The sequence below is a fragment of the Corythoichthys intestinalis genome, chromosome 20 (assembly GCF_030265065.1).
Source record: "Corythoichthys intestinalis isolate RoL2023-P3 chromosome 20, ASM3026506v1, whole genome shotgun sequence".
NCBI lineage: Eukaryota > Metazoa > Chordata > Actinopteri > Syngnathiformes > Syngnathidae > Corythoichthys > Corythoichthys intestinalis.
The window spans coordinates 2,076,246-2,100,489 of record NC_080414.1 but is presented as its reverse complement, the minus strand read 5'-3'; the positions used below and the strand labels follow the sequence as shown (position 1 = coordinate 2,100,489).

Here is a 24,244-nt window from a genome sequence, read left to right as displayed (position 1 = left end):
CCTATGTTCTCAAGTAGTGAAAATTGAGATTTGGCATTTAGTATGTGAGGAAAGGAGGGAAAATAAAAATTAGGAGATGGAGATTAGGGTTAATGCTGTTAACTTTTATTTTGCAAATCATTGAAAAAATACAATTTTGAATGAAAATCAGTTTTTGTATGTTATGGAAATAACTGCCGAAACAGTTTTCTTTGCATTTCAGTAGTTTAAGAGGTTTGACCCCAGCCCCCACCCACCCACAAAAATGAAAATAAATAAAATTTCTGGCTCCGTGGCGACTTCCACGTCGGGGAGTTCCGGCAAGAAATTCTAGCCACTTTCACCCTTGGTCGCGATGCAGAAATCGCAGACATCGAGGAGTGGTCGAAATTTTCTTTTTCATATATTTACCCTTTTTCCATTTTTCTTTGTTTGGATCGCTTATTTATCTAAAACATTGGGGAAAATGCGAAAGTAACGAAAAAAATTAAATTCAGCGATAGTTATTAGGTAGATATCCGTAACTTTTTTACAGACGCCAATTTTTTTAACTGTGACGTAATTTGTATAAAAGTTTCAAAATGTGCAAGTGAATAATTTTTTACAGTCTTTTTTTTTTTTTTTGACTTAATATTAGACATCAATTAATGATTCTAAGCTAAAAATGACAGACATTAGTATAATAAATACAATTACTCACCTTTTTATGGCTAGGTTGAAACAAAGCGGTTGCGCAACATCTGTAAACAGGGGTTTCAAGTGTAAAACGGACAAATTCAAAAAATAGTTTGGGGGCTTATTGCACCATGAATCTGCTTTGGCAGCATATAGACATATATTTCTATCAAACACAACAGTTCTTTTGGCTTAAAATACAGCAGTTTTTATTAAAGAGGGGTGCAAGAGCAAAACTGCTTTTTCAGCCTTGTTGGCGTTTTCCTCCATAGGAAAGTCAATCACATGCAATGACACTTTTGGGCCACCTGGCCCCCCGGACTTCCCTTAAACTCCACTTATGATTTTCTGGAGCATTTTTGGGTCAATTCCTTGTTAACTCATCGACCGCCGATGATGGCGCTAGACAGTCTAAAGCGATTCAAGAGTAGTTGTGCACACACACGATCATACAAAACAGACCTCCAGTTTTATCTCACCGATGTATAGTATGAATGAGCTACAAAGTGCCTGTCGGGCATAACAACTCCGCGGGACGGATCTGATTCTCTGGCGGGCCGCTTCACGCCCACGGGCCATATGTTTAGTTTGGCACGATCAATCAAAGAATCAGAGGACCGTCTTGCTCGCAATGCTATGGTTAACTCTTCTCTACAAAAAAAAAAAAAAAAACATACCTTTCTTTCATTTTTTTTATACAAACAATTTATTTTTTGTGTTATTTTAAACACATCTTTAAGGCATCATGCACAAAATAAAATCAAGCAATATCTACGTCGTTATTCTCACATAGCGTTTTGATGTTTAAAAAATAAGTTTGTACAAATATGGCATGTATGCTGGCGTGTGTGTCCATTTTAAAGCAGAACTGCTTTCACAGTATTTGTAAACATGGCTTTAAACAACAGGAAAGCGGGAAAGCGCATGCTCCAATCAGAGGGGTCAAATTCCCTGAAAAGCATGCGATGGATTAGAACATTAACATCCACTTTTAAATAGAAAGTTAAGACATTCAAAATAATAATAGATAAAACATTGCATTGGTAGCAACAGTGGTGCCTTAGGATACGAATTTAAAGGGAAAGACAACACCTTTATTGTGAAGAATCTTCTTTAATAAAACCCACAGAATTTTATTTTTCCGATGTGTATGTAAAAAAACGTGAATAAAAGCCAGTATTTCCAAGATGTGGAAATACTGGCTTTCATTTGATTTTACTGGCCTTTATTTCCAGGAAAACATGTCCAGATGACTGCTCAAGAACATTTGCATCTCAAGGCACCACTGTCATCCCTAAAATGGAGTACCAGACAGACACAAATGAAAATTGCTGCGCAAGCAAAACACTACAAGACTTATTTTTTAAATACATTAAAGTTTGTACTTGCAACCTGACACATTGGGGGGGAAAATTATCAGACAAAAAGGTGCCTCTTCAAGATGATTCTGAAAAGTTCCAGGACTGGTTGTGACTAAAGATACATTTTACAGAGCACCCTAAAGGGACAGTGACAGAATTAAGATATATTTCAACCATGTGGTGCGCACCACAAAGTACCCTTTATAGGCCACAAATTAAGGATTTAGTTAATAGATTGAACTATCTGGTACAACCCATATAGTATGTGGTGCGCACTAGAAACTACTTGGTGCGCACCAGAAAGAACCCTTTTATAAGCCACAAAAACAGGATTTAGTTAATAGATTGAACTATCTGTTGCACACCAATAACTATCTGGTGCGTACCAGAAAGTTTGCTTTTAATGGCCACAAATAAAGGATTCAGTTAGTAAATTGAACTATCTGGTACACCCCATAGAGTATGTGGTGCGCACTAGGAACAATTTGGTGCGCACCAGAAAACATTCTGGTGCACACCAGAAAGTACCTTTTTATAGGCCACAAAAACAGGATTTAGTTGACAGATTGAACTATCTGTTACACACCAGTAACTTTTTGTTGCGCACCAGAGAAAGTTTGCTTTTATCGGCCACAAATAAAGGATTTAGTTAGTAAATTGAACTATCTGGTACACCCCATATAGTATGTGGTGCGCACTAGAAACTATTCGGTGAGCACCAGAAAGTACCTTTTTATAGGCCACAAAAACAGGATTTAGTTGGCAGATTGAACTATTTGTTGCGCACCAGAAAGTTCCCTTTTATAAGCCAGAAATAAAGGATTTAGTTAATAGATTGAACTATCTGGTACACCCAATATAGTATGTGGTGCGCACTAGAAACTATTTGGTGCACACCAGAAATTCTGGTGCACACCAGAAAGTACCTTTTTATAGGCCACAAAAACAGGATTTAGTTGACAGATTGAACTATCAGTTACACACCAGTAACTTTTTGTTGCGCACCAGAAAGTTACCGTTTATAGGCCAGAAATAATGGATTTAGTTAATAGATTGAACTATCTGGTAAACCCCATGTAGTATGTGGTGCGCACTAGAAACTATTTGGTGCACACCAGAAAGTACCCATTTATAAGCCTCAAAAACAGCATTTAGTTAAAAGATTGAACTATCTGTTGCACAATAGAAACCAGATAGTATGTGGTGCGCACTAGAAACTGCTTGGTGCGCACCAGAAAAGTTTCTGGTGCACACCAAAAAGTACCTTTTTATAGGCCACAAATACAAGATTTAGTTGATAGATTGAATCATGTGTTTCGCCCCAGATCATATGTGGTGCACACCAGATACTATGTTGTGGACCAGAAACAATTTGGTGCGCACCAGAAAGTTCCCTTTTATAGGCTACAAATACAGGATTTAGTTGATAGATTGAACTATCTGTTGCGCACCAGAAAAGTTCCCGTTATAGGTCACAAATACAGGATTTAGTTGATAGATTGAACTATGTTGCGTACCAGAAACTATTGCGCAGGATTTAGTTGATAGATTCCATTATGTGTTTCGCACCAGATCGTATGTGGTGCGTACCAGAAACTATATGTGTGGACCAGAAACAATCTGGTGCGCACCAGAAAGTTCCCTTTTATAGGCTACAAATACAGGATTTAGTTGATAGATTGAACTATCTGTTGCGCACCAGAAAAGTTCCCGTTATAGGTCACAAATACAGGATTTAGTTGATAGATTGAACTATGTTGCGTACCAGAAACTATTGCGCAGGATTTAGTTGATAGATTCCATTATGTGTTTCGCACCAGATCGTATGTGGTGCGTACCAGAAACTATATGTGTGGAACAGAAACAATCTGGTGCGCACCAGAAAGTTCCCCTTATAGGCCACAAATACAGGATTTAGTTGATAGATTAATCTATCTTTTGTGCACCTGAAACTATCTATTGCGCATCAGCTAGTATGTGGTGCGAATCAGATAGTATGTTGTGCGCACCAGAAAGTTCCCGTTATAGGCCACAAATACAGGATTTAGTTGATAGATTGAATCATGTGTTTCGCACCAGATCGTATGTGGTGCGTACCAGAAACTATATGTGTGGACCAGAAACAAACTGGTGCGCACCAGAAAGTTCCCCTTATAGGCCACAAATACAGGATTTAGTTGATAGTTCAATCTATCTTTTGCACACCAGAAACTATCAATTGCGCATCAGATAGTATGTTGTGCGCACCAGTTCCCATTATAGGCCACAAATACAGGATTTAGTTGATTGAACTATGTTGCGCACCAAAAACTATTGCGCACCAGATAGTATGTGGTGCGCACCAGATTGTTTCTGGTGGGCACCAGATAGTTCCCGTTATAGGCCACAAATACAGGATTTAGTTGATAGATTGAATTATGTGTTTCGCACCAGATCGTATGTGGCAAGTACCAGAAACTATATGTGTGGACCAGAAACAAACTGGTGCGCACCAGAAAGTTCCCCTTATAGGCCACAAATACAGGATTTAGTTGATAGATTAAGCTATCTTTTGTGCACCTGAAACAATCTATTGCGCACCAGATAGTATGTGGCGTTTCTGATGCGCACCAGAAAGTTCCTTTTTATAGGCCACAAATACAGGATTTTGTAGATAGATTGAACTATCTATTCCGCACCAGATAGTATGTGGTGCGCACCAGAAACATAAAGTTCCCTTTTATAAGCCACAAATACAGGATTTAGTTGAGCTTTAATTCAATCTTGGACTCAACTCTAAAGATATTACTGCATTACTTGCACATAGTCACCATTACGTTGTCTCGGAATACCAGATTGTTCCTGGTGTGCACCAGATAGTTTCTAGAGCACACCACATACTATCTGGTGCGCAGCAGATGGTTTAAATTTATTTTACTTTTGTCCATGTCCCTTTAGGGGCTCCGTAACCTTTCAAAACCAAACTACAGTACGAGTTTTCCCATTAACGATGGACAAAATTAGGTTTGTTCTGAGCGTTCACACGTCTGTCGTCATCAGTGGCAGACAACGAGTCCATTTCGCGTCACTTCCATGTCATTTTAAGACACTTACGGTTCTCGTCCTGTAAATTTTGGATCATATCCTGTCGATTTTTTCGGCATTTTCGGGCGGCTTCCTGTCAGTTTTAGGGCATTTTTGGGTCACTTCCTTGCTAACTCGTTGGCTGCCGTGGACGGTGCGAGACGTCCAATCCATTTTGACCGGCCCGAGTGCAGTAGCGCCCGACCTCAATCACGCTAAACACAAGTCTACGGTTTTATAGCACCAATGTCAAAATAAAAGATTTTGTATGTACAGTTTGAATAAGCTATACCGCCCGTTGCGGGTCATATATTTGACACCCCTGATCATTTTGAAGATCTCGTAAGAATACTGCCAGAAGTGCTGTCATGGCAAAGTGCATTACATTCCAGAGAGGGGAAAACTTGTAGTTTGGATATGATTTTTTTTTCTGTGCGTAACGACAGTCCTAGAACCTTTCAGACAATAGTCCCTCTTAAATCAACAGTATAAATTTGTCTAAGCGAACCAGACGTACGGGGCGGCTATTATACAGGAAGAAAAATCTTGTCGTGTCCACCGTGGCAGACATCCGGGAAGTGACGGTAGCTTTTTGGCACTGTTCTGTCCAGTTAGTTGTGCTCCTCTTCGCTGCCCCCTGTGTGCCATTATACTATATTGAAGACCATGGATAGATATTGTTCATATGACACCTGGATCCAGCCGTCCTGGTCCGTGTCGTATCGCCTAAAAACGTCAGTCAACCTCTGTGGATGAAAGTAGAAAATCATTGACCCGAGGTGGTCACTTTCTTTTAGCTATGACATGAAAAAAATCAGCAGTGAAAAAAACGATTCGATATCACTCCTCCCTGCAGAGCTGCTGGATTACAAATGTTACTGTTCATAGACATGAAATTGTCAGATTTCATAACTTTATCCTGAAAACATCGCCAACATTTTTGATTGCATGGCTCATCGTTGATTTTTATGCATGCATACAGTGTAAGCCTTAATTTTTTTTTCATAAAAAAAATAAAACATAACATTGGTATGAAATTTTGTTGTTTAATTTTGCTATTAGAAATGTGGTCTTTTCTATATGTTTAAAATACTGTAGGAACACACACAACAAATGTTTACTATCGTATCGTTTTCACTCTGTATCGAACCATATCGTTCTTAAACTGTATCGAATCGCTCGGCCATAAAAATCTATCGTTTTTGAATCGAATCGTAACCTGTGTATCTAAATACATATCAAATCGGCTTCATGCCAGAGATTCCCAACCCTAGTTTCCACCCCCATGCTTCACAGTGGGTATGGTGTTCTTCGGATGCAATTCAGTTTTCTTTCTCCTCCAAACATGAGAACCTGTGTTTCTACCAAAAAGTTCTATTTTGGTTTCATCTGACCATAACGCATTCTCCCAGTCGTCTTCTGGATCATCCAGATGCTCTCTAGCGAACTGCAGACGGGCCTGGACGTGTACTTTCTTCAGCAGGGGGACACGTCTGGCAGTGCAGGATTTGAGTCCCTGGCGGTGCATTGTGTTAGCGATTTGCCTTTGTTACTGTGGTCCCAGCTCTCTGCAGGTCATCCCCATGTGGTTCTGGGATTTTTGCTCACCGTTCTTGTTATCATTTTGATGTCACGGGGTAAGATCTTGCATGGAGCCTCAGAACGAGGGAGATTATCAGTGGTCTTGTATGTCTTCCATTTTCTAATAATTGCTCCCACAGTTGATTTCTTTACACCAACCGTTTTACCTATTGCAGATTCAGTCTTCCCAGCCAGGTGCAGGTCTACAATTTTGTCTCTGGTGTCCTTCTTGGCCATAGTGGAGTTTGGAGTGTGATTGACTGAGGTTGTGGACAGGTGTCTTTTATACCGATAATGAGTAAAAACAGGTGCCATTAATACAGGTACCGAGTGGAGCCTTGTTAGAAGAAGTTAGACCTCTTTGACAGCTTGCTTGTTTGTAGGTGACCAAATACTTATTTTCCACTCTAATTTGGAAATAAATTCTTTAAAAATCAAACAGTGTGGGGTTTTCTGTTTTTTTTTTTCACATTCCGTCTCTCATGGTTGAGGTTTACCCATGTTGAGAATTACAGGCCTCTCCAATTTTCAAGTAGGAGAACTTGCAAAATTGGTGGTTGACTAAATACTTATTTGTTTTTTTTATTGGCATGCTAAGATTGTACCATTGACTCGCGCTAGTTTAACCACTCCGGAGCCCTGAAACCAACAAAAAATTAACAACCTGCACGGAATTTGTTCAAATCAACTCCACCGACTAATTAAACCCCAGCTAACTTAAAGATATAAAGCCTAATATCAAAAATTCTGAACTTCCCCTTTAAGACTCATTTTCGAATTCTAACTAAATCTAGGAAGAGTGACATTTTAGACCAGGTTTTGGACTGGTTTGCCCCCAATTTACATTCCATTTCTTTCAACTGCTAGTCCTCCATCAGATGGGAAGAGAACTGGTTTGCCTAGTGGAAAGTTGACTCGCACTTGATATGAGGAAGTATAACAGAGCTATGATCAGTGTTGACTCAAATTTTGATCTGTTTCAAAACATGCTGGAATATTAGCATGCAAGCTTCGATATATCAGTTTTGAATTTGGAAAAAAAAAGTGCCTTATTATCTAAATCCAAAGTCTGAAAATCGTGGAGTTCGGTACCTTTAAGCAAGCTTAAGAACCACTCTTCTGAAGAGATGAAAAAATTATTTGGATGATTTAAAATGGCATTACCTGCAGTACAATACAGCATTGGATGAAGTCATCAAAGGCCACTTGCCCCTTCCTCTGCCGGTCAAACTTCTCAATAAGAGTACCGTAGAACTGGTCCGATAGACGATAACCTGTTCAGGAACAGCATGCAAAACACAACCGTTACATTAGAACCCGATTCGTTACATTATTATGATTTCAATTTCTATTTTTAATGTATTTGTTTATCTATTTGTAATTGTACCAGCACTATTTATGAAGGATTTAGCATAGGTTTTTAGGCTGTGGAAAAAATTCATCCAATTATAATGTACTCTTATAAGAAAATCCAACTCGACAAACGACAATTTTGACTTACAAATCAGGTCCTGGAAAGAATTCAATTTGTATGTTGTAATATTTTCAAAATGACTTTTGGTCTATGAACGTTGAGCAGTCAACATTTTTTTTTTTTAAACTGCATTTGGGGTGTTATGTGTAGGAAAAACAAAAAAATCTCATTTTGCAATGCATCTGTAACATAATTAGTCAAAAATATATACAGTGGTATGAAAAAGTATCTGAACCTTTTGGAATTTCTCACATTTCTGCATTAAATCACCATCAAATGTGAGCCGATCCTTGTCAAAATCACACAGATGGAAAAACAGTGTGCTTTAACTAAAACCAGCCAAACATTTATAGGTTTTCATATTTCATTGAGGGTAGTATGCAAACAATGACAGAAGGGGGGGAAATAAGTAAGTAAAAAAAAAAGTGAACCATCACATTCAATATTTTGTGGGCCAGCCCTTTGGCAGCAATAACTTCAACCAGCCCTTTCTGTAGCTGCAGATCAGTCTGGCACATGGATCACAACTAATTTTGGTCCATTCTTCTCTACAAAACTGCTGTAGTTCAGTCAAATTCCTGGGATGTCTGGCATGAATCGCTGTCTTTAGGTCATGCCACAGCATCTCAAGTCTGAACCTTGACTTGGCCACTCCAGAACCTGTATTTTGTTGTTCTGAAGTTGATTTACTTCTGTGTTTTGGATCATTGTCTTGTTGCAGCATCCATCCTCTTTTTAGTTTCAACTGTCTGACAGACGGCCTCAGGTTTTCCTGCAAAACATCCTGATAAACTTTTGAATTCATTCTTACATTATTGATAGCAAGTTGTCCAGGCCCTGAGGCAGCAAAACAGCCCCAAAATATGATGCTCCCTCCATGAGGTGTTGATGTCGGTGAGCTGTTCCATTTTTCCTCCACACATGACATTGTTTGGGAGTAACACACAACTCAACTTTGGTTTCATCCGGCCACGAAATATTTTGCCAAAACTTCTGTGGAGTGTCCAAGAGCCTTTTTGCGAACACTAAACAAGCCACAATATTTATTTATTTTTTTTTTTTTAGACAGGAGTCCGTGGAGTCCTCCCATAAACACCATTCTTGGCCATTTTTTATATATAGTTGAGATACTAGACTGTGCCAGTGATTTCTGTAAGTCTTTAGCAGACACTATGGGGTTGTTTTTTAACTCTCTGAGAATTCTGCGCTGAACTCTTGGCGTCATCTTTGATGGACGGCCACTCCTTGAGAGAGAAGCAACAGTGCCAGACCCTCTCCATTAGTAGTAGGGGTGCACGATATCCATTTTTTTAAACCAATATCGATAACTGCTCCTCAAGGCCGATACTGATACGATAACCGATAATATATATATGTATATAATTTTTCAATGTATATTCACCAGTTTTTGAACACCTGTAGGTCGAAAATACTAGTGATTGATTCAGCTTAGATTTGCCTTCGACCGAACCAGAATTTTCATGATGACATGAACATTATTATAATGAACAAAACAAAGACAGTAACAAAACTTTGCATACTGGAAAAACAGGAGTGGAAACAAACGCACAAATCCCAATCCGACACCGTGCCAAAAATATTATAAATAGGACCGATAATATATTATGGTATCGGATTTATTGGGATGACGTCATCATTCCAATTATCGGACTGATAATTATTGTGCACCTCTAATTAGTAGACAACTTCTCTGACTGTCGATGGATGAACAGCCAGACTTTTAAATATTGTTTTGTATTCTTTCCAAGTTTTATACAACAATCCTTGATTGCAGGTCTTCAGACAGCTCTTTTGACCGAGCCATGATGCACATCTGCCAATGCTTCTCATAAAGACATTTCTTACCAGGTGTGTGATTTATAGTGGGCAGGGCAGCTTTAAACCACTTATCAGTAATTGGGCACACACCGACTTAAATTGTTTGGTAAAAATGGGTTTCAATTGCTCTTTAAGTCTCCTTAGGCAGAAGCTTCACTTACTTATTTTCCCCCTTCTGTCATTGTTTGCATGCTATCCTCATTAAAATATGAAGACCTATAAATGTTTGGGTGGTTTTAGTGAAAGCAGACATTGTATTTTCATCTGTGTGATTTTGACAAAGTTCAGATCACATTTGATGGTGATTTTATGCAGAAATGTGAGAAATTCCAAAAGGCACAGGTACTTTTTTATAACACTGCATCTAATTTCAACACACACACAAAACATTAAGATTCCTACAATGTGAGCAAATCCAAACACCCGACTACCCCCAAGTACGACTTTGGAAGATGGTTTGACAGAAGCAGCGGAACCCTCCACCACGCAAACCAAATGAAAATACCAAGGCATACTTTGCTGCTCACCGAATCCGGTCAGTGCCTGTTTGAGCTCGTTCTTGTCGATGAATCCCGAGTTGTCCCTATCGTAGGTCCGAAAGATGTTCTGCCAGTCCGTGATGTACTTCCAGACGCCGGCAAACTCGTTGAAATTCACGCCGCTCTTATTTTCCCTGTCGAACATGGCTAATGGACAGCGAGAAGAGGTGTTTAGGACAAAATAAGGAGTTGCCAAGATGATCTCATTCATGCCTTCACTACAAAGTTATTCTCAAACCCACATTTGGAGTCCACTTTTCTTAATGAACAGTGCTCAAATTGTAATAGGTTTATCCCGTTGCTAAGTGTACAAAAGCCAGTTGTGTAGAGCTGAGCAGCAGTTACTTACATATTATGGAACGCACGGTCACAGGGTTGAATGGCGTCCATGTTCCTGAGAAACACAAGACAACTAGTTGAAAAACATGCATATTTTCAGCTCACTAATGTTTTCGACAGTCAAATATTTCAATTCAGACATTAAAGTCTTGAACACACGCGCTAACGTTACCTAGCGCATTACATTGTTGTCAGATGTAGGTAATTGTAGTAATTAGTAGAGCTGGGAATCTTTGGGCACCTAACGATTCGATTACGATTATTGATGCACCCCCTTCCTTTTTTATTTTTTTAAAATGTTTTGTACATTAGTTCCAAAATTGTTCAAAAATCCTCTCAGGCTAAACCAAACTACTATTTCAGTATCAAGTTAGCATATAACGGTAAACAAATATACAAAAATAACAGTAAATAAAAAACTCCGGTCCCAATTCTGTATCAGCAGCTTTAAACTACATTCATTTAATGTTGTGAATCAACTGTTATAGTTGTTAAAATTGCTCCCGTTAGTCCATAATTTCCCTTCTGTCTACTTTTGTCAAAGTTTTAAAACTATTTCATCATTTAAAGATAGATTCAAGACAAGATTCTGCCGATTTAGAGTATTTTAGATAAAAAGTTAATTAGGTTCGCTACAACAGAGCCTTCTAGACAAGTCACTGCTTTAAGATGGCGGCTGTTTACTAACGCCAGAAAGTCTGTCATTTCGCATTTCGGTTCAATAATACATGTTCTAACACCGCCACATATATATGATATTTACTATAGCCGTATGTTTGTAGCAACTAGCAACTGGGCATTGTTTGTAGCGGCGGTCGGCCGCAGTCGGGTATGATTGTTTTTTTTATCTAGCGGCATGAGTTGAACATGATATTTACTCTCGGTTCGTTCCTCATTGCGTCCCAAAGACTGTGTTTTACTTCCGTTTTACCTGGTATAATTCAATAATCAGAATTTGGATGTTTGTGAATCGTTCTCGAATCTTCCATGGCCGAATCGTGAATAATCTAAGAATCGGACATTTCGCACGCCTCTAGTAATTAGGGCTGCAGCTATCAATTATTTACGTAATCGATTACCGTAATTTCCCGAATATAACGCGCACTTTTTTCCCCCAAAATCAACTTGTAAAATCATGGTGCGCATTATAACCTAGTACATAAATGGAGACAGAAATATATATATATATATATATAACAGATTTTTTTTGTTGTTGACACGGCCACGTTGTGTTGAAGAAACGTATGCCGCGATCCGTTGCTGACCATTACGGTACCTGACATCACCGTTTTGTTTCGGTAATACTTCACTCTGATCAGCCTCTCTGAGACCCCCAATTTGGCCAAATTTCATAATTGTCCGATATGCATTGGAAGGCTTAAAATCTCAATTTTCCGGGGGAAGAAAAATTTTGAACAGGAGGGCATTTAAAAAAAAATAAATAAATTTTTAAACAGCAAAACCCTATATGGAGGAGAGAGCACGCGAGAGCAGAATTACAGACGCCATGACTTTAACGAGATATTATCGGGTACTTACCTTGTTTCGATCCAAAAACTCCATGTAGCATGTATCACTGAGTGTCAAGACACAGCTGTGAATGGTCAGAGCTGGATTTTTTGGGGATTTTATGGGTGAAACATGGTAATATAACAAGGGTCGCGATGCCGAAATCGCAGACATCAAGGAGTGGTCGAGATTTTCTTTTTCATATATTTACCCTTTTAAATGTTTTTTTTTTTTTCAATTTTTCTTTGTTTGGATCGATTATTTATCACCTAACATATTGGAAAAATGCGACAGTTACAAAAAAAAAATACAAATAAGCCGTAGTTATGAGGTAGATATCCGTGAGTTTTTTACAGACACCATTTTTTTTATTGTGACCTAATTTATTTAAGTTTAAAATATGGGAGTGAGTCGTTTTTGTTTTTTGTTTTTAAACCAAATATTAGACATCAATTGATAATTCTAAGCTAAAAATGACATTTTGAATAAGAAATATAATTAATTACCTTCGTTTTATGGCTGGGTTGAAACAAAAGCGGCTGTGCGACGTCTGTAAACGGGGTTTTCCAGGGTAAAACGGACAAATTAAAAATAGTTCGGGGGCTTAATGCGCCATGAATCTGCTATGGCAGCATATAGACATATTGTTCTCCCAAACACAACAGTTGTTTTGGCTTAAAATACAGCAGTTTCTTTTAAAGAGGAGTGCAAGAGCAGAAACTGCTTTTTCAGTCTTGTCTGTGTTTTCCGCCTAATAGAATTAAGATTTGTTATCGGATATAATATATAAGAAAGACGGGGCATATGGCAGTAAAGGATAGCTTGTTGAAACAGGAGAACATCATTGTCAGTGTCATAAGGCAATGCACACAAGAAAAGGGTGTCGATAAAAAAGCTACCTCTGGATCAGGTCGGCTCTTTGTCAGCCCTCGACACTCAAGCCATCTCTTTAACTGAACGTTTGTATGTTCTTCCACTTCTTTACCAGTGAATTTGGCACCAGCGACATCATTTTCGGACAGAATTGGTAGGTTTAGCTCAGTAAACATCTCCTTCGTACACTATTTACATGCATTTAGCATGAGGGAGAAAAGCAAGTTTGACCCCCCTAGCAACAGTTGCTAATATCATGAATTTTAATGAGAAAAGGTGACATGTTACGTGCGGTACGCTTAATCGCTGCAGCACTAGTAGCAATCTGTTGTTTTTTTTTTTAAATACTGATTTGAGTAGTGCAACATGAATCAATGCAACATTGGTATGATAACTCCAAAGCGAAGCACTTATCTGGTAGCCCAAAGGGGAAAAGGACGCCTCTGTATTTTCGTGCTGTTTGCAGTATCATTTTTGACCACCAACCTTACATAGTGCTCACCCAAAATTAAAATTGCATACTAGCCTGGATGTCACCCACAGGCTAGGAGTTTGACATGCAAAATGCAGGAGGAAAGTAAACGGTCACATCAGCATGCATACCATTGGATAAGGCCTGCTGGAGCTCGGAGTCTGATATCACCCCACTGCGGTCCTTGTCCACCCTGTGGAGAGAGGAGAGGAGAGCACAGATTAGATATCGCCGGCGCCAACCAATAAAAACTCTAGCGCAAATCGTAGAGGGCAACTACTGAAACATTATCCTCCCGGGCAAGCCTCACCGTTTTCAGCAGTGCATCGGTGATGAATGAAGCTCAGTCAACAGTACACAAATTTAGGGCTGAACGATATTGGAAAAAAAAGACATTGCGACTTTTGGGGGGGTTTGCGATATATATTGCAATATTTAAACTAGAGATGTCCCGATCCGATATTTGGATCGGATCGGACGCCGATATGGGCAAAAAAAATGCGCATTGGTATCAGATCAGCCAACACGGAAAAATTCCGATCCAGACCTCTGATCCAGTTTTTTTTTTTTTTAAAGTCCGGTCCGGGTTTTACAGCGCACCGATTTACATAATCCATTCCAGTTTTTGCTTCGGTTTCCCTAAAATCCGGTCCGCATTTTACGGCACACCTTCAACACACTACATTTACATTACCGTCTCCCAATTTACCGAGAGATTTTATCGGTAAAAATGTCAGCTGTGTGGGATCATTTCACCTTAAAGGACGACAAAGACGAAGAGGCAGACTTATTGACATCAACTAAGGCGAGCTACTAGTTTATTTTTTGTTTGAACATTTTACAAATTTTATTAAAACAAAAACATTAAGAGGGGTTTAATATAAAATTTCTATAACTTGTACTAACATTTATCTTTTAAGTAGAGATGTCCCGATCCGATATCTGGATCGGATCGGACGCCGATATGGGCAAAAAAATGCGTATCGGTATCGGATCGGCCGACACAGAAAAATTCCGATCCAGTTTTTTTTTTTTAACTCCGGTCCGGGTTTTCCAGTGCACCGACTTACATAATCCATTCCAGTTTTTGCTTCGGTTTCCCTAAAATCCGGTCCGCATTTTACGCACACCTTCAACACACTACATTACCGTCTCCCAATTGACTGAGAGACTATCGGTAAAAATGTCAACTGTGTGGGATTATTTCACTTTAAAGGACAACAAAGACGAAGAGGCAGAGTGCAACATATGCCACAATAAAGTCAAGCGTGGTGGTAAATAGGGATGGGAATTGATAGGATTTTTACGATTCCAATTCCATTATCGATATTGCTAAACGATTCGATTCTTTATCGATTCTCTTATCGATTCTAATTTGGGGAAAAAGAACAAACGTTTTGATTGGCATCGAGTTTGTTTAATCAGAAGTCACAACCTTACAAACTCACAACGAGATCAAAAGAGGCCCAAAGCCTCAATGTTAACTGTGGCAATAAGTGGCAAATACACAAGAATGTGTAACATTTTACTGAAACATTTATCTAATAGAAATAAAAAATACTGGTATATATTGGCAGACAGGTTGTTGTTCTTCCTTTGGCAATATGTGTTAAAGCAGGGGTCCCCAAACTTTTTCCTGTGAGGGCCACATAACTTTTCCCTTCTCTGATGAGGGGCCGGGGTCAGTTTGTAACAGAAAAAGTGTGACGATTGCAGAAGTGCATAAATGTAAAAAATTATTGTTTTTCAGAAAGCCACAATCAAATAACCCTTTCTGGATTCTTCACGGAATGAAAGTAAATAAAATAAAAATAATACAATGATAAAATAATAATAATAATAATTAATAATAAAAACACTATTAATTAAATAGATAATAACCAAATAACCCTCTCTGAATTCTTCAAGGAAAAGGCCAGGAAATAAATAACACGATTGAGAAAAAAAAAATTCAAAATGGCCGGACCAAATGTGGAGGCGGGCCGTATTTGGGCCCCGGGCCGCAGTTTGGGGACTACTGGGTTAACGTGTATTATTTACCATTACATTGAAATGCATGCCTTTTAGTTTTTGTGGCGCTTACACGCTCAAGTAGTGGCGCCCTTGCGCTTCCTCACGCGAAGAAGAATGCGCTGACGTGAAGAAGAGCGCACTTACACCCGAAGAAGAAATGCCGTATCCAAGCAAGTTGGTGAGAGAGGGAAACACTTCTACGAGCCTACGTTCTTTGTTAATGTTAGTATCTACAGAGGCAACGCCTGTATGTATCATCTTTTGTGCTGTTGTTGTTGTGTTTCCACTCGCGATTGGACACTTAAATCCAGTTGTGTAGAGGATTGAACGATGTGCTAATGCTAGCGAACGAATGCTAACCATTTCTTATTACTGTTATTAGCAGCTAATCATCGCTGATTTACGTTGATGCAAACCTGTTTGTTATTGGGGACGAAATTGATTTGTTTCATTTCTATTCTTAGTTTCAACTTCAAGTGATGGTTGAATAAAGTCAGCAAATTATACCAACGTCTTCTGCATCGTCATTTGGGAGTTTAGCTAGCTGTATAGCCAGGACTGAGCCTTAGCCTCTCTGTGAGGACAGCGCAGTCGTATTCCCTCCCGATGCAGTTATCTCCACCTTGCAATGACTGCAAGTCGCTTTGTTGTAATTCTTCCTGGTGAAGTGAAGACACACTTTCCAGTGTTTGAACCTACGTGCTGTCATTGTTATGTTTATGGCTGCAATGCTCGTGCTTACCCGTCGTAACCTTTCATTTTCACACTCTTTCCTGGTGAAGTGTAGTCAAACTTTGGAGCGAGTGGTTCTTGGCGCCATGCTAGTTTGATGCGTCTGGACAACAAGACACGTCACGACGCAATACGCGTCTTTAGGAATCGTTAAAGGGATCGTTAAGGCTTTTTCATTGTGATGTCGAGGCCTCGAAACACTCGGAACCGGTTCCGAATTGGAATCGGATTTCGATTCCCATCCCTAGTGGTAAAGCTGTAAGAAGTTTTAATACAACCAACCTAATCAAGCATTTGGCGAAATACCACCACAAACAATATAAGAAGTATGTTAAGAAAACCGAAGACAAAAAGAAAGGTCCTACGCAACTAACACTGGCAGAAACTTTTGCTATGCGTGACAAACTGGCACTTGACAGTCCCAAAGCCCAGGGAATTACAAGAGTCATTGCCGAACAATTCATTCTGGATGACGAGCCATTATCTCTCGTGAGTAAAGACGCACCATCCAACACTTAGAACCACGGTACAAACTGCCCAGCCGTCATTACATCCTTGAGCGATTCGGCCGTGGGAGATTCGAGAACGATTCACAAACATCCAAATTCCGATTATTGAAATATGTCAAGTGGAGGTGGGAATCTTTGGGCACCTAACGATTCGATTACGATTACGATTCAGAGGCTACGATTCAATTATAAATCGATTATTGATGACAACCCCCCCCCCCCCCCCACTATTAGCTGCTTTTAATGTTTTGTACATTAGTTACAAAAACTGTTAAAAAAAGCCTTGCAGGCTTAAATAAACGACTATTTCAGTATCAAGTGAACAGTTAAAAACAATAAATAATATACCTAAATCCCCATTCTGTATCAGCAGCTTTAAACTACATTCAATTAATTTAATGTTGTGAATTAACCGTTAAAGTTGTTAAAATTGCTCCCGTTATTCCATAATTTCCCTTTTGTCTACTTTCAACATGTGAAAGTTTCAAAACTATTTTAAAGATAGATTCAAGTCAATATTTTACTGATTTAGGAGTATTTTAGATAAAAAGTTAATTAGGTTCACTACAACCTTGTAGGGAAGTCTACTGCTTTAAGATGGCGGCCGTTTACTAACGCCCGCATCTAGCTTTCTGTACATTTGCTGCTAACGCGAACCGTGCCCTCTAAACCGAGGTACGTACCGAACCGAGATTTTTGTGAACCGTTACACCCCTATAATTCACATAATAATCATATTTAAGACTTTTTTTTCTCGTGTCGTACGCACTTTAATGGCTACCTGTACTGCTATTTTGTTTGTTGGATTCAATGGAGAAGATGTACATTTCTGTGTATTTTTTTAATTAATTTATTTTAACACAAAAAGCTGTATATGCCTTAATATAGTAAATACGGTTTATCTCATGCCCAAACAGCTGAGTCATATCATCAGTGGACATCACAGACACACGGGTTCCGCGCCTCACAGTTAGGAGATTATGCCTACAAAATGTGACTCAGTTGTTCCTTAGCAACATGCAGTGTGGCACTTACTTAACAAACACTTCGATTTCCACCAGTGGACATATGGGAGGGGTTGGAGGAAAAACATTTCAACCCAGCCCAGTGCAAACTTGACAGACTTTCCACCCGTGGGTGTGTCCCTTCACTATGAAACTGTGGCTTTTTTCAATATCTGCTTCGCTTGTATGCTAGACGTTTGAGCGTAAGCAAATGGAGCAAACATGGGTGCCCCCGAGAAGGAAAAACAACCTCAGAGCATTTCAATAAAGGAGTGCTTTGTGGAGGTGAGACCACGTCTTAGTTGGCGGCCCTTGACCAAACGGTGACAAGGAAAAGGAAAGTGTCAACGACTATAAATATGCTTTTCTAAAAGTCCAGTATTCATATACTGACCTATTTTGTGTGTGTGTGAGACACAAAGAGGCCTCTCACCTCAACTACGCTCTAATGACTCTGATCATGTGACTGAGGGAATTCCAGAGATCCTCAGCTGTGAGGCAGCCAAAGGCTGTGCTCCAATTCAGGGTCTGCAGATTATGAAGCCTTCATTGAAAAGCTAGTTATGTCATAATAACGCGCCGTAGCCTGTCCCAATTCATTCAAATTCGCCCTCCAGATTCGATCGTCCTTGCAAGAACTTAAAAGAGCAAGTTTGCATGAAACACCCTAATACAGTGGGGCAAATAAGTATTTAGTCAACCACTAATTGTGCAAGTTCTCCCACTTGAAAATATTAGAGAGGCCTGTAATTGTCAACATGGGTAAACCTCAACCATGAGACAGAATGTGGGGAAAAAAACAGAAAATCACATTGTTTGATTTTTAAAGAATTTATTTGCAAATCATGGTGGAAAATAAGTATTTGGTCAGTAGCAAAAGTTCATCTCAATACTTTGTTATGTACCCTTTGTTGGCAATAACTGAAGCCAAACGTTTTCTGTAACTCTTCACAAGCTTTTCACACACAGTTGCTGGTATTTTGGCCCATTGCTCCATGCAGATCTCCTCTGGAGTAGTGATGTTTTGGGGCTGTCGTTGGGCAACACGGACTTTCAACTCCCTCCACAGATTTTCTATGGGGTTGAGATCTGGAGACTGGCTAGGACACTCCAGGACCTTGAAATGCTTCTTTTGAAGCCACTCCTTTGTTGTCCTGGCTGTGTGTTTGGGATCATTGTCATGCTGAAAGACCCAGCCACGTCTCATCTTCAATGCCCTTGCTGATGGAAGGAGATTTTCACTCAAAATCTCTCGATACATGGCCCCATTCCATTCGTTCCTTTACACAGATCAGTCGTCCTGGTCCCTTTGCAGAAAAACAGCCCCAAAGCATGATGTTTCCACCCCCATGCTTCACAGTGGGTATGGTGTTCTTCGGATGCAATTCAGTATTCTTTCTCCTACAAACACGAGAACCTGTGTTTCTACCAAAAAGTTCTATTTTGGTTTCATCTGACCATAACACATTCTCCCAGTCCTCTTCTGGATCATCCAAATGCTCTCTAGCGAACCGCAGACGGGCCTGGACATGTACTGGCTTCAGCAGGGGGACACGTCTGGCAGTGCAGGATTTGAGTCCCTGGCGGCGCATTGTGTTACTGATAGTAGCCTTTGTTGCTGTGGTCCCAGCTCTCTGTAGGTCATTCACTAGGTCCCCCTGTGTGGTTCTGGGATTTTTGCTCACCGTTCTTGTTATCATTTTGACGCCACGGGGTGAGATCTTGCATGGAGCCCCAGATCGAGGGAGATTATCAGTGATCTTGTACGTCTTCCATTTTCTAATAATTGCTCCCACGGAGGATTTCTTTACTCCAAGCGTTTTACCAATTGCAGATTCAATCTTCCCAGCCTGGTGCAGGTCTACAATTTTGTCTCTGGTTTCCTTCGACAGTTCTTTGGTCTTGGCCATAGTGGGGTTTGGAGTGTGACTGACTGAGATTTTGGACAGGTGTCTTTTATACTGATAATGAGTTAAAACAGGTGCCATTAATACAGGTAACAAGTGGGGCCTCGTTAGACATCGTTAGAAGAAGTTAGACCTCTTTGACAGCCAGAAATCTTGCTTGTTTGTAGGTGACCAAATACTTGTTTTCCACTCTAATTTGGAAATAAATTCTTTAAAAAAATAAAATAAATTTAAAAAAATTTAAAAAGTGATTTTTTTTGTTTTTTTCCCACATTCTGTCTCTCATGGTTGAGGTCTGCCCATGTTGACAACTACAGGCCGCTCAAATCTTTTCAAGTAGGAGAACTTGCACAATTGGTGGTTGACTAAATACTTATTTGCCCCACTATATTTCAAAAGACATTAAAGAAACATGTTTTTGGAATTACTTCTACACGGTTCTTAATAGTTACGCCGATGTTTGATCCCAATTTGAAAACAATCTTCATCCACGAAGTTATTGTTTTGATTCTGTGTTAAAAACATAGGCACTCGGAGCTTTTGTGATCAGCTGTTTTACAAGCATTTTGTTACTGCAGTCCCTGTAATGTGTAACAATGTGTTTTTTTTTCCTTTTTGTTCTAGAACGTTAAATGCACGCAAAAAGGATAAAAATGAAATTAAATTTTAAAAAAGCAAGGAGGAATGAGAGAGGTAAGCTAGGTAACCCACCTAGGCAACATAAACCACTTTTAGGTCACAACCTACCATTGAAAAACACTGATTATTGCATTACAGTGATTTATCCCCATTTATGTCCAGGCAAAGTAGAGCAGCAGAGTGTAGGAAGAAGGTAAGGAAGTTGATGAGCACGAGCAGAGGTGAACAGCATACCGCACGAATGCTATTTTTAGACCACAAGGCTGCGTGACATCTCCATCCTAAACCGGGTCAACTTAGAAGCGTGCTCGCATACAACCCATGCTAGTACTGCTTGTTTTTTGCCAGTAATCTTTCAAAAAAGAACATGCCGATCAAACACTGCTGCTATGGAACTTTTAGAAACGACTTTGACATTGCGGCATATGAAGGATTTTTTCTTCGTACGTTTCCCGAAACCAAAAACTCGGGAGGAAAAAATGTGAGGAATGGATCAACTTGCGCGGATGTCCAATAGACCAGTTTAGGGACAGACCCATGTTTGACCCCCCTAGCAAAAGTTGATAACGTCATGAACATTAATTAGCAAAGGTGACGTGTTATGTGCTGTATGCTATTCACTATCAACAAGGGATGTCTTAATTTCGATTTTAAATACTGATAGCTTTAAAAAAAAAAATTTTTTAATGTAATTTTTTACAGAAACTTGTATTTTGGTTTAATTATATATAGTTTTAAGCGATATTTCTGACTTTTTACAATCGAAAAGTCCTTAAAAAATAAATAAATAAATTGCTTGCTCGCCAGCGCCCCAGCCAGTATTGTATTAGGTCTAGTGATGCCACTGGTCCAAATTCAATGGTTTTTGTGTGGTCTTTTGGCCTAATATGGTCATTTAGTTATAGTACTGTATAATAATAACAGTTCATAAACAGTGGTATGAAAAAGTATCTGAACCTTTCGGAATTCCTCACATTTCTGCATAAAATCAAATCTGATCTGACCTTTGCAAAATCACACAGATGAAAAAAAACTATCTGCTATAGCTAAAACCACCCAATCATTTATAAGTTTTCATATTTTAATCAGGATAGCATGCAAAAAATGACAGAAGGGGGAAAATAAGTAAGTGAACGCTCTGCCTAAGGAGACTTGAAGAGCAATTGAAACCAATTTTTACCAAACATTTTAAGTCAGGTGTGTGCACAATCACTGATCAGTGGTTTAAAGCTGCCCTGCCCACTATAAAACACACACCTAGTAAGAATTGTCTTGATGAGAAGCACTGTCTGATGTGCATCACGGCTCGGTCAAAAGAGCTGCCTGAGGACCCGAACTAGAGTAAAAATACAGTAACATAGTACACTCACCGCTGTCTTGCTTCCTTTTCTCCTCTTCTGCTTTTTTTTTCTTTCTTTCGTCGCTTCCAGAAGGATAACTTCTCATTTTGGATATACGCCAATTAAAAAAAAGCCAAATCGCCGCTCACTCTCGGTCTGAGTCACGTGAAAGGGGGGGTGTAGAGCGAGTGAATGGGCCCCTTCAGGGAACTCAGACACAAGGCTTTCACTGCAGTTAAGCTGCGTGCTAAATCTGTTGGCCCTCTTGGGGGTCCTTGCTGGCTGGGGGCCCTAGGCAACTGCCTGGTTTGCCTAATGAGACGCGACGCCTCTGCTTATTGGCTACTCTACCCACCTCTGTCCATATGTACGAGTACACATACACACACCGACGCAGGCAGGCAAGTAAAGAGAGAGAAGGGTGAGAAATGGTTCAAAACCGGCCGGCTTTCTGAGGGCGTTTTCACCACACATAAATAATTAGTGTGCCTTGCAAAGCCTGCAGCATTCCAATGAAACAAACCAGTACCTCTGCAGTATTACATAAGCCTATAGTATGGAGTAAAGCAACATCTGCCTATAACTTGAAAGCACTTAGGTGTGTGGTTTCAGGACTATAACATCGTTAAAACGCAATGTTGTTTGGAAATGGACTTCAATTAACGATGACAGCCCAGTGGAGATGACTCGTTCAATTGTCGTCATAATACAACGCGGCTCGATGACGTTGTTGGGAAGTCAAGTGACCTTAGAAGTGACGTTGTGCTCTACGCACAATGCAGTAGCCTACTTCCAGGAACCCCCCCCCCCCCAACCTCCTCCATATATATATGTGACGGAATGACTTTAGTCGTACTTTGAGCTCAAAATACAAAAGACAACGAGGTAGAGAAGGAAAAAAAGAAGGGCAGGCACATGAAGACGACGTCATGAATGGCAATCTGGCCACTCGTAGCAACTCACCTCTGGAAGATATTCCACAGAAAGCTTTGATCCGGAGGGTTGTTTATATGCGGAGGAGCTCTGTAAGGACTGTGATAAGCCATTTTGAACGGGAGACAACGTGTCCGAATCGCACGTATCGAATCGTGGCGGGTGTAGCTTGAAACTCACTCCGCCACCACCTCGAATCTTATCCTCTTGAATCCTCCCGACCGTTACCGCTTTGCTTCCTGCTTCGCGCACAGGGGCGTGGCAAATCATTCACGTCTCATAAGGGTGGAGTGAAATATTCCCCCTTCTCCCTCCCTCTCCGACAGTCAAAAAACCTTTCAATTTCAAATCACAGCAATTGCACATTCTAGAACACTGATGTTAACAAAAAAAAACACGCATTAAAGGTGCAATATGTAAGATCGGTGGTCAAAAATGGTACTGTAACCAGTATCAAACTAATGAAGAACATCACCTTTTGGCTTCAAGATACAGTGGTATGAACAAGTATCTGAACCTTTTGGATTTTCTCACATTTCTGCATAGAATCACCATCAAATATCATCTGATCTTTGTCAAAATCACACAGATGAAAACGCAGTATCTGCTTTAACTAAAACACCCAAACATTTATAAGTTTTCAAATTTTAATGATAGCATCATAGACGGAGTTTGACTTTTGGGGCAGGGGGCACAATATGTGGATGACCCCGAAACACAGTGTCAGCAAAAAAATTAACTTACAAGAATATTTATAATAAGTTGAAAATGAGCGTTTTTTTTTTTTTTGTTTCCCATTATTCTTGAGGGGAATTCAAAACCAAGATCATCATCAATTGAATATAGTAAGCCAGCCGGTGTCGTGCCAATGTAGTTAACTCGGTCAAAAATTCTATCCCCCGGGCAGAGCCATGTGGAGGTAGATTTGTGTCTTCATTATTCGATCAAAAAAAAAAAAAGTTGCTTCAATCAAAATATATATTTTCAATTTTTAAGAAAAAGTCACTTCAATAAAAAAAAATGTTTGAATGCAATACAAAATTTGAAATTAAAAAAATGCATTTAATGCATTCATTTTTTTTATTTGAATTTTTTGTTTTGTTTTTGTTTTGAAGCAACTTTTTTGATTGAAGTAATGTTTTGTGTTTGGGCCACATTTTGGCTAGGAAATTTGTGTCAAAAAACAAGTTGTTTCATACAAAAAAATATATATTTTCAAAAGAAAAATCATTTCAATCAAAAAAAGAAAAAAAATCTCATAGAAAAAAAGTTTTTGAATGCGAAAAAATATTTGAGACTCAAAAATTTGCATTTGAACACATACATTTTAATTAAAAAAAAAAAAAAAAAAAGTTTTCTGTGATTTTAGCAATCCTTTTTTTGGGCCATATTATGGGTAGGACATTTGTGTTTAAATCATTCAATCCCCCAAAAAGTAGCTTCAATCATAAAAAAATATTTTC

The 24,244-nt window shown here is 39.4% G+C and overlaps 1 protein-coding gene across 2 annotated transcripts; it reads right to left on the bottom strand.

Moving 5' to 3' along the window:
* Positions 1-677: 677 nt before the first annotated feature.
* pdcd6 (programmed cell death 6) lies at positions 678-23,053 on the bottom strand. 2 transcript variants are annotated; one of them, XM_057824769.1, is made up of 6 exons: positions 22,812-23,053; positions 13,836-13,897; positions 10,861-10,905; positions 10,488-10,658; positions 7,824-7,933; positions 678-5,824 (listed from the first exon to the last, which is right to left on the bottom strand). In XM_057824769.1, exons 1-6 carry the CDS (start codon positions 22,892-22,894, stop codon positions 5,726-5,728), a joined length of 570 nt encoding a protein of 189 aa, XP_057680752.1. In that variant the 5' UTR covers positions 22,895-23,053; the 3' UTR covers positions 678-5,725. The 2 variants fall into 2 exon arrangements, with proteins under 2 accessions (XP_057680752.1, XP_057680753.1); XM_057824770.1 differs by having other exon boundaries at positions 683-5,824; positions 10,500-10,658; positions 22,812-23,046.
* Between the last annotated feature and the right edge of the window lie 1,191 nt (positions 23,054-24,244).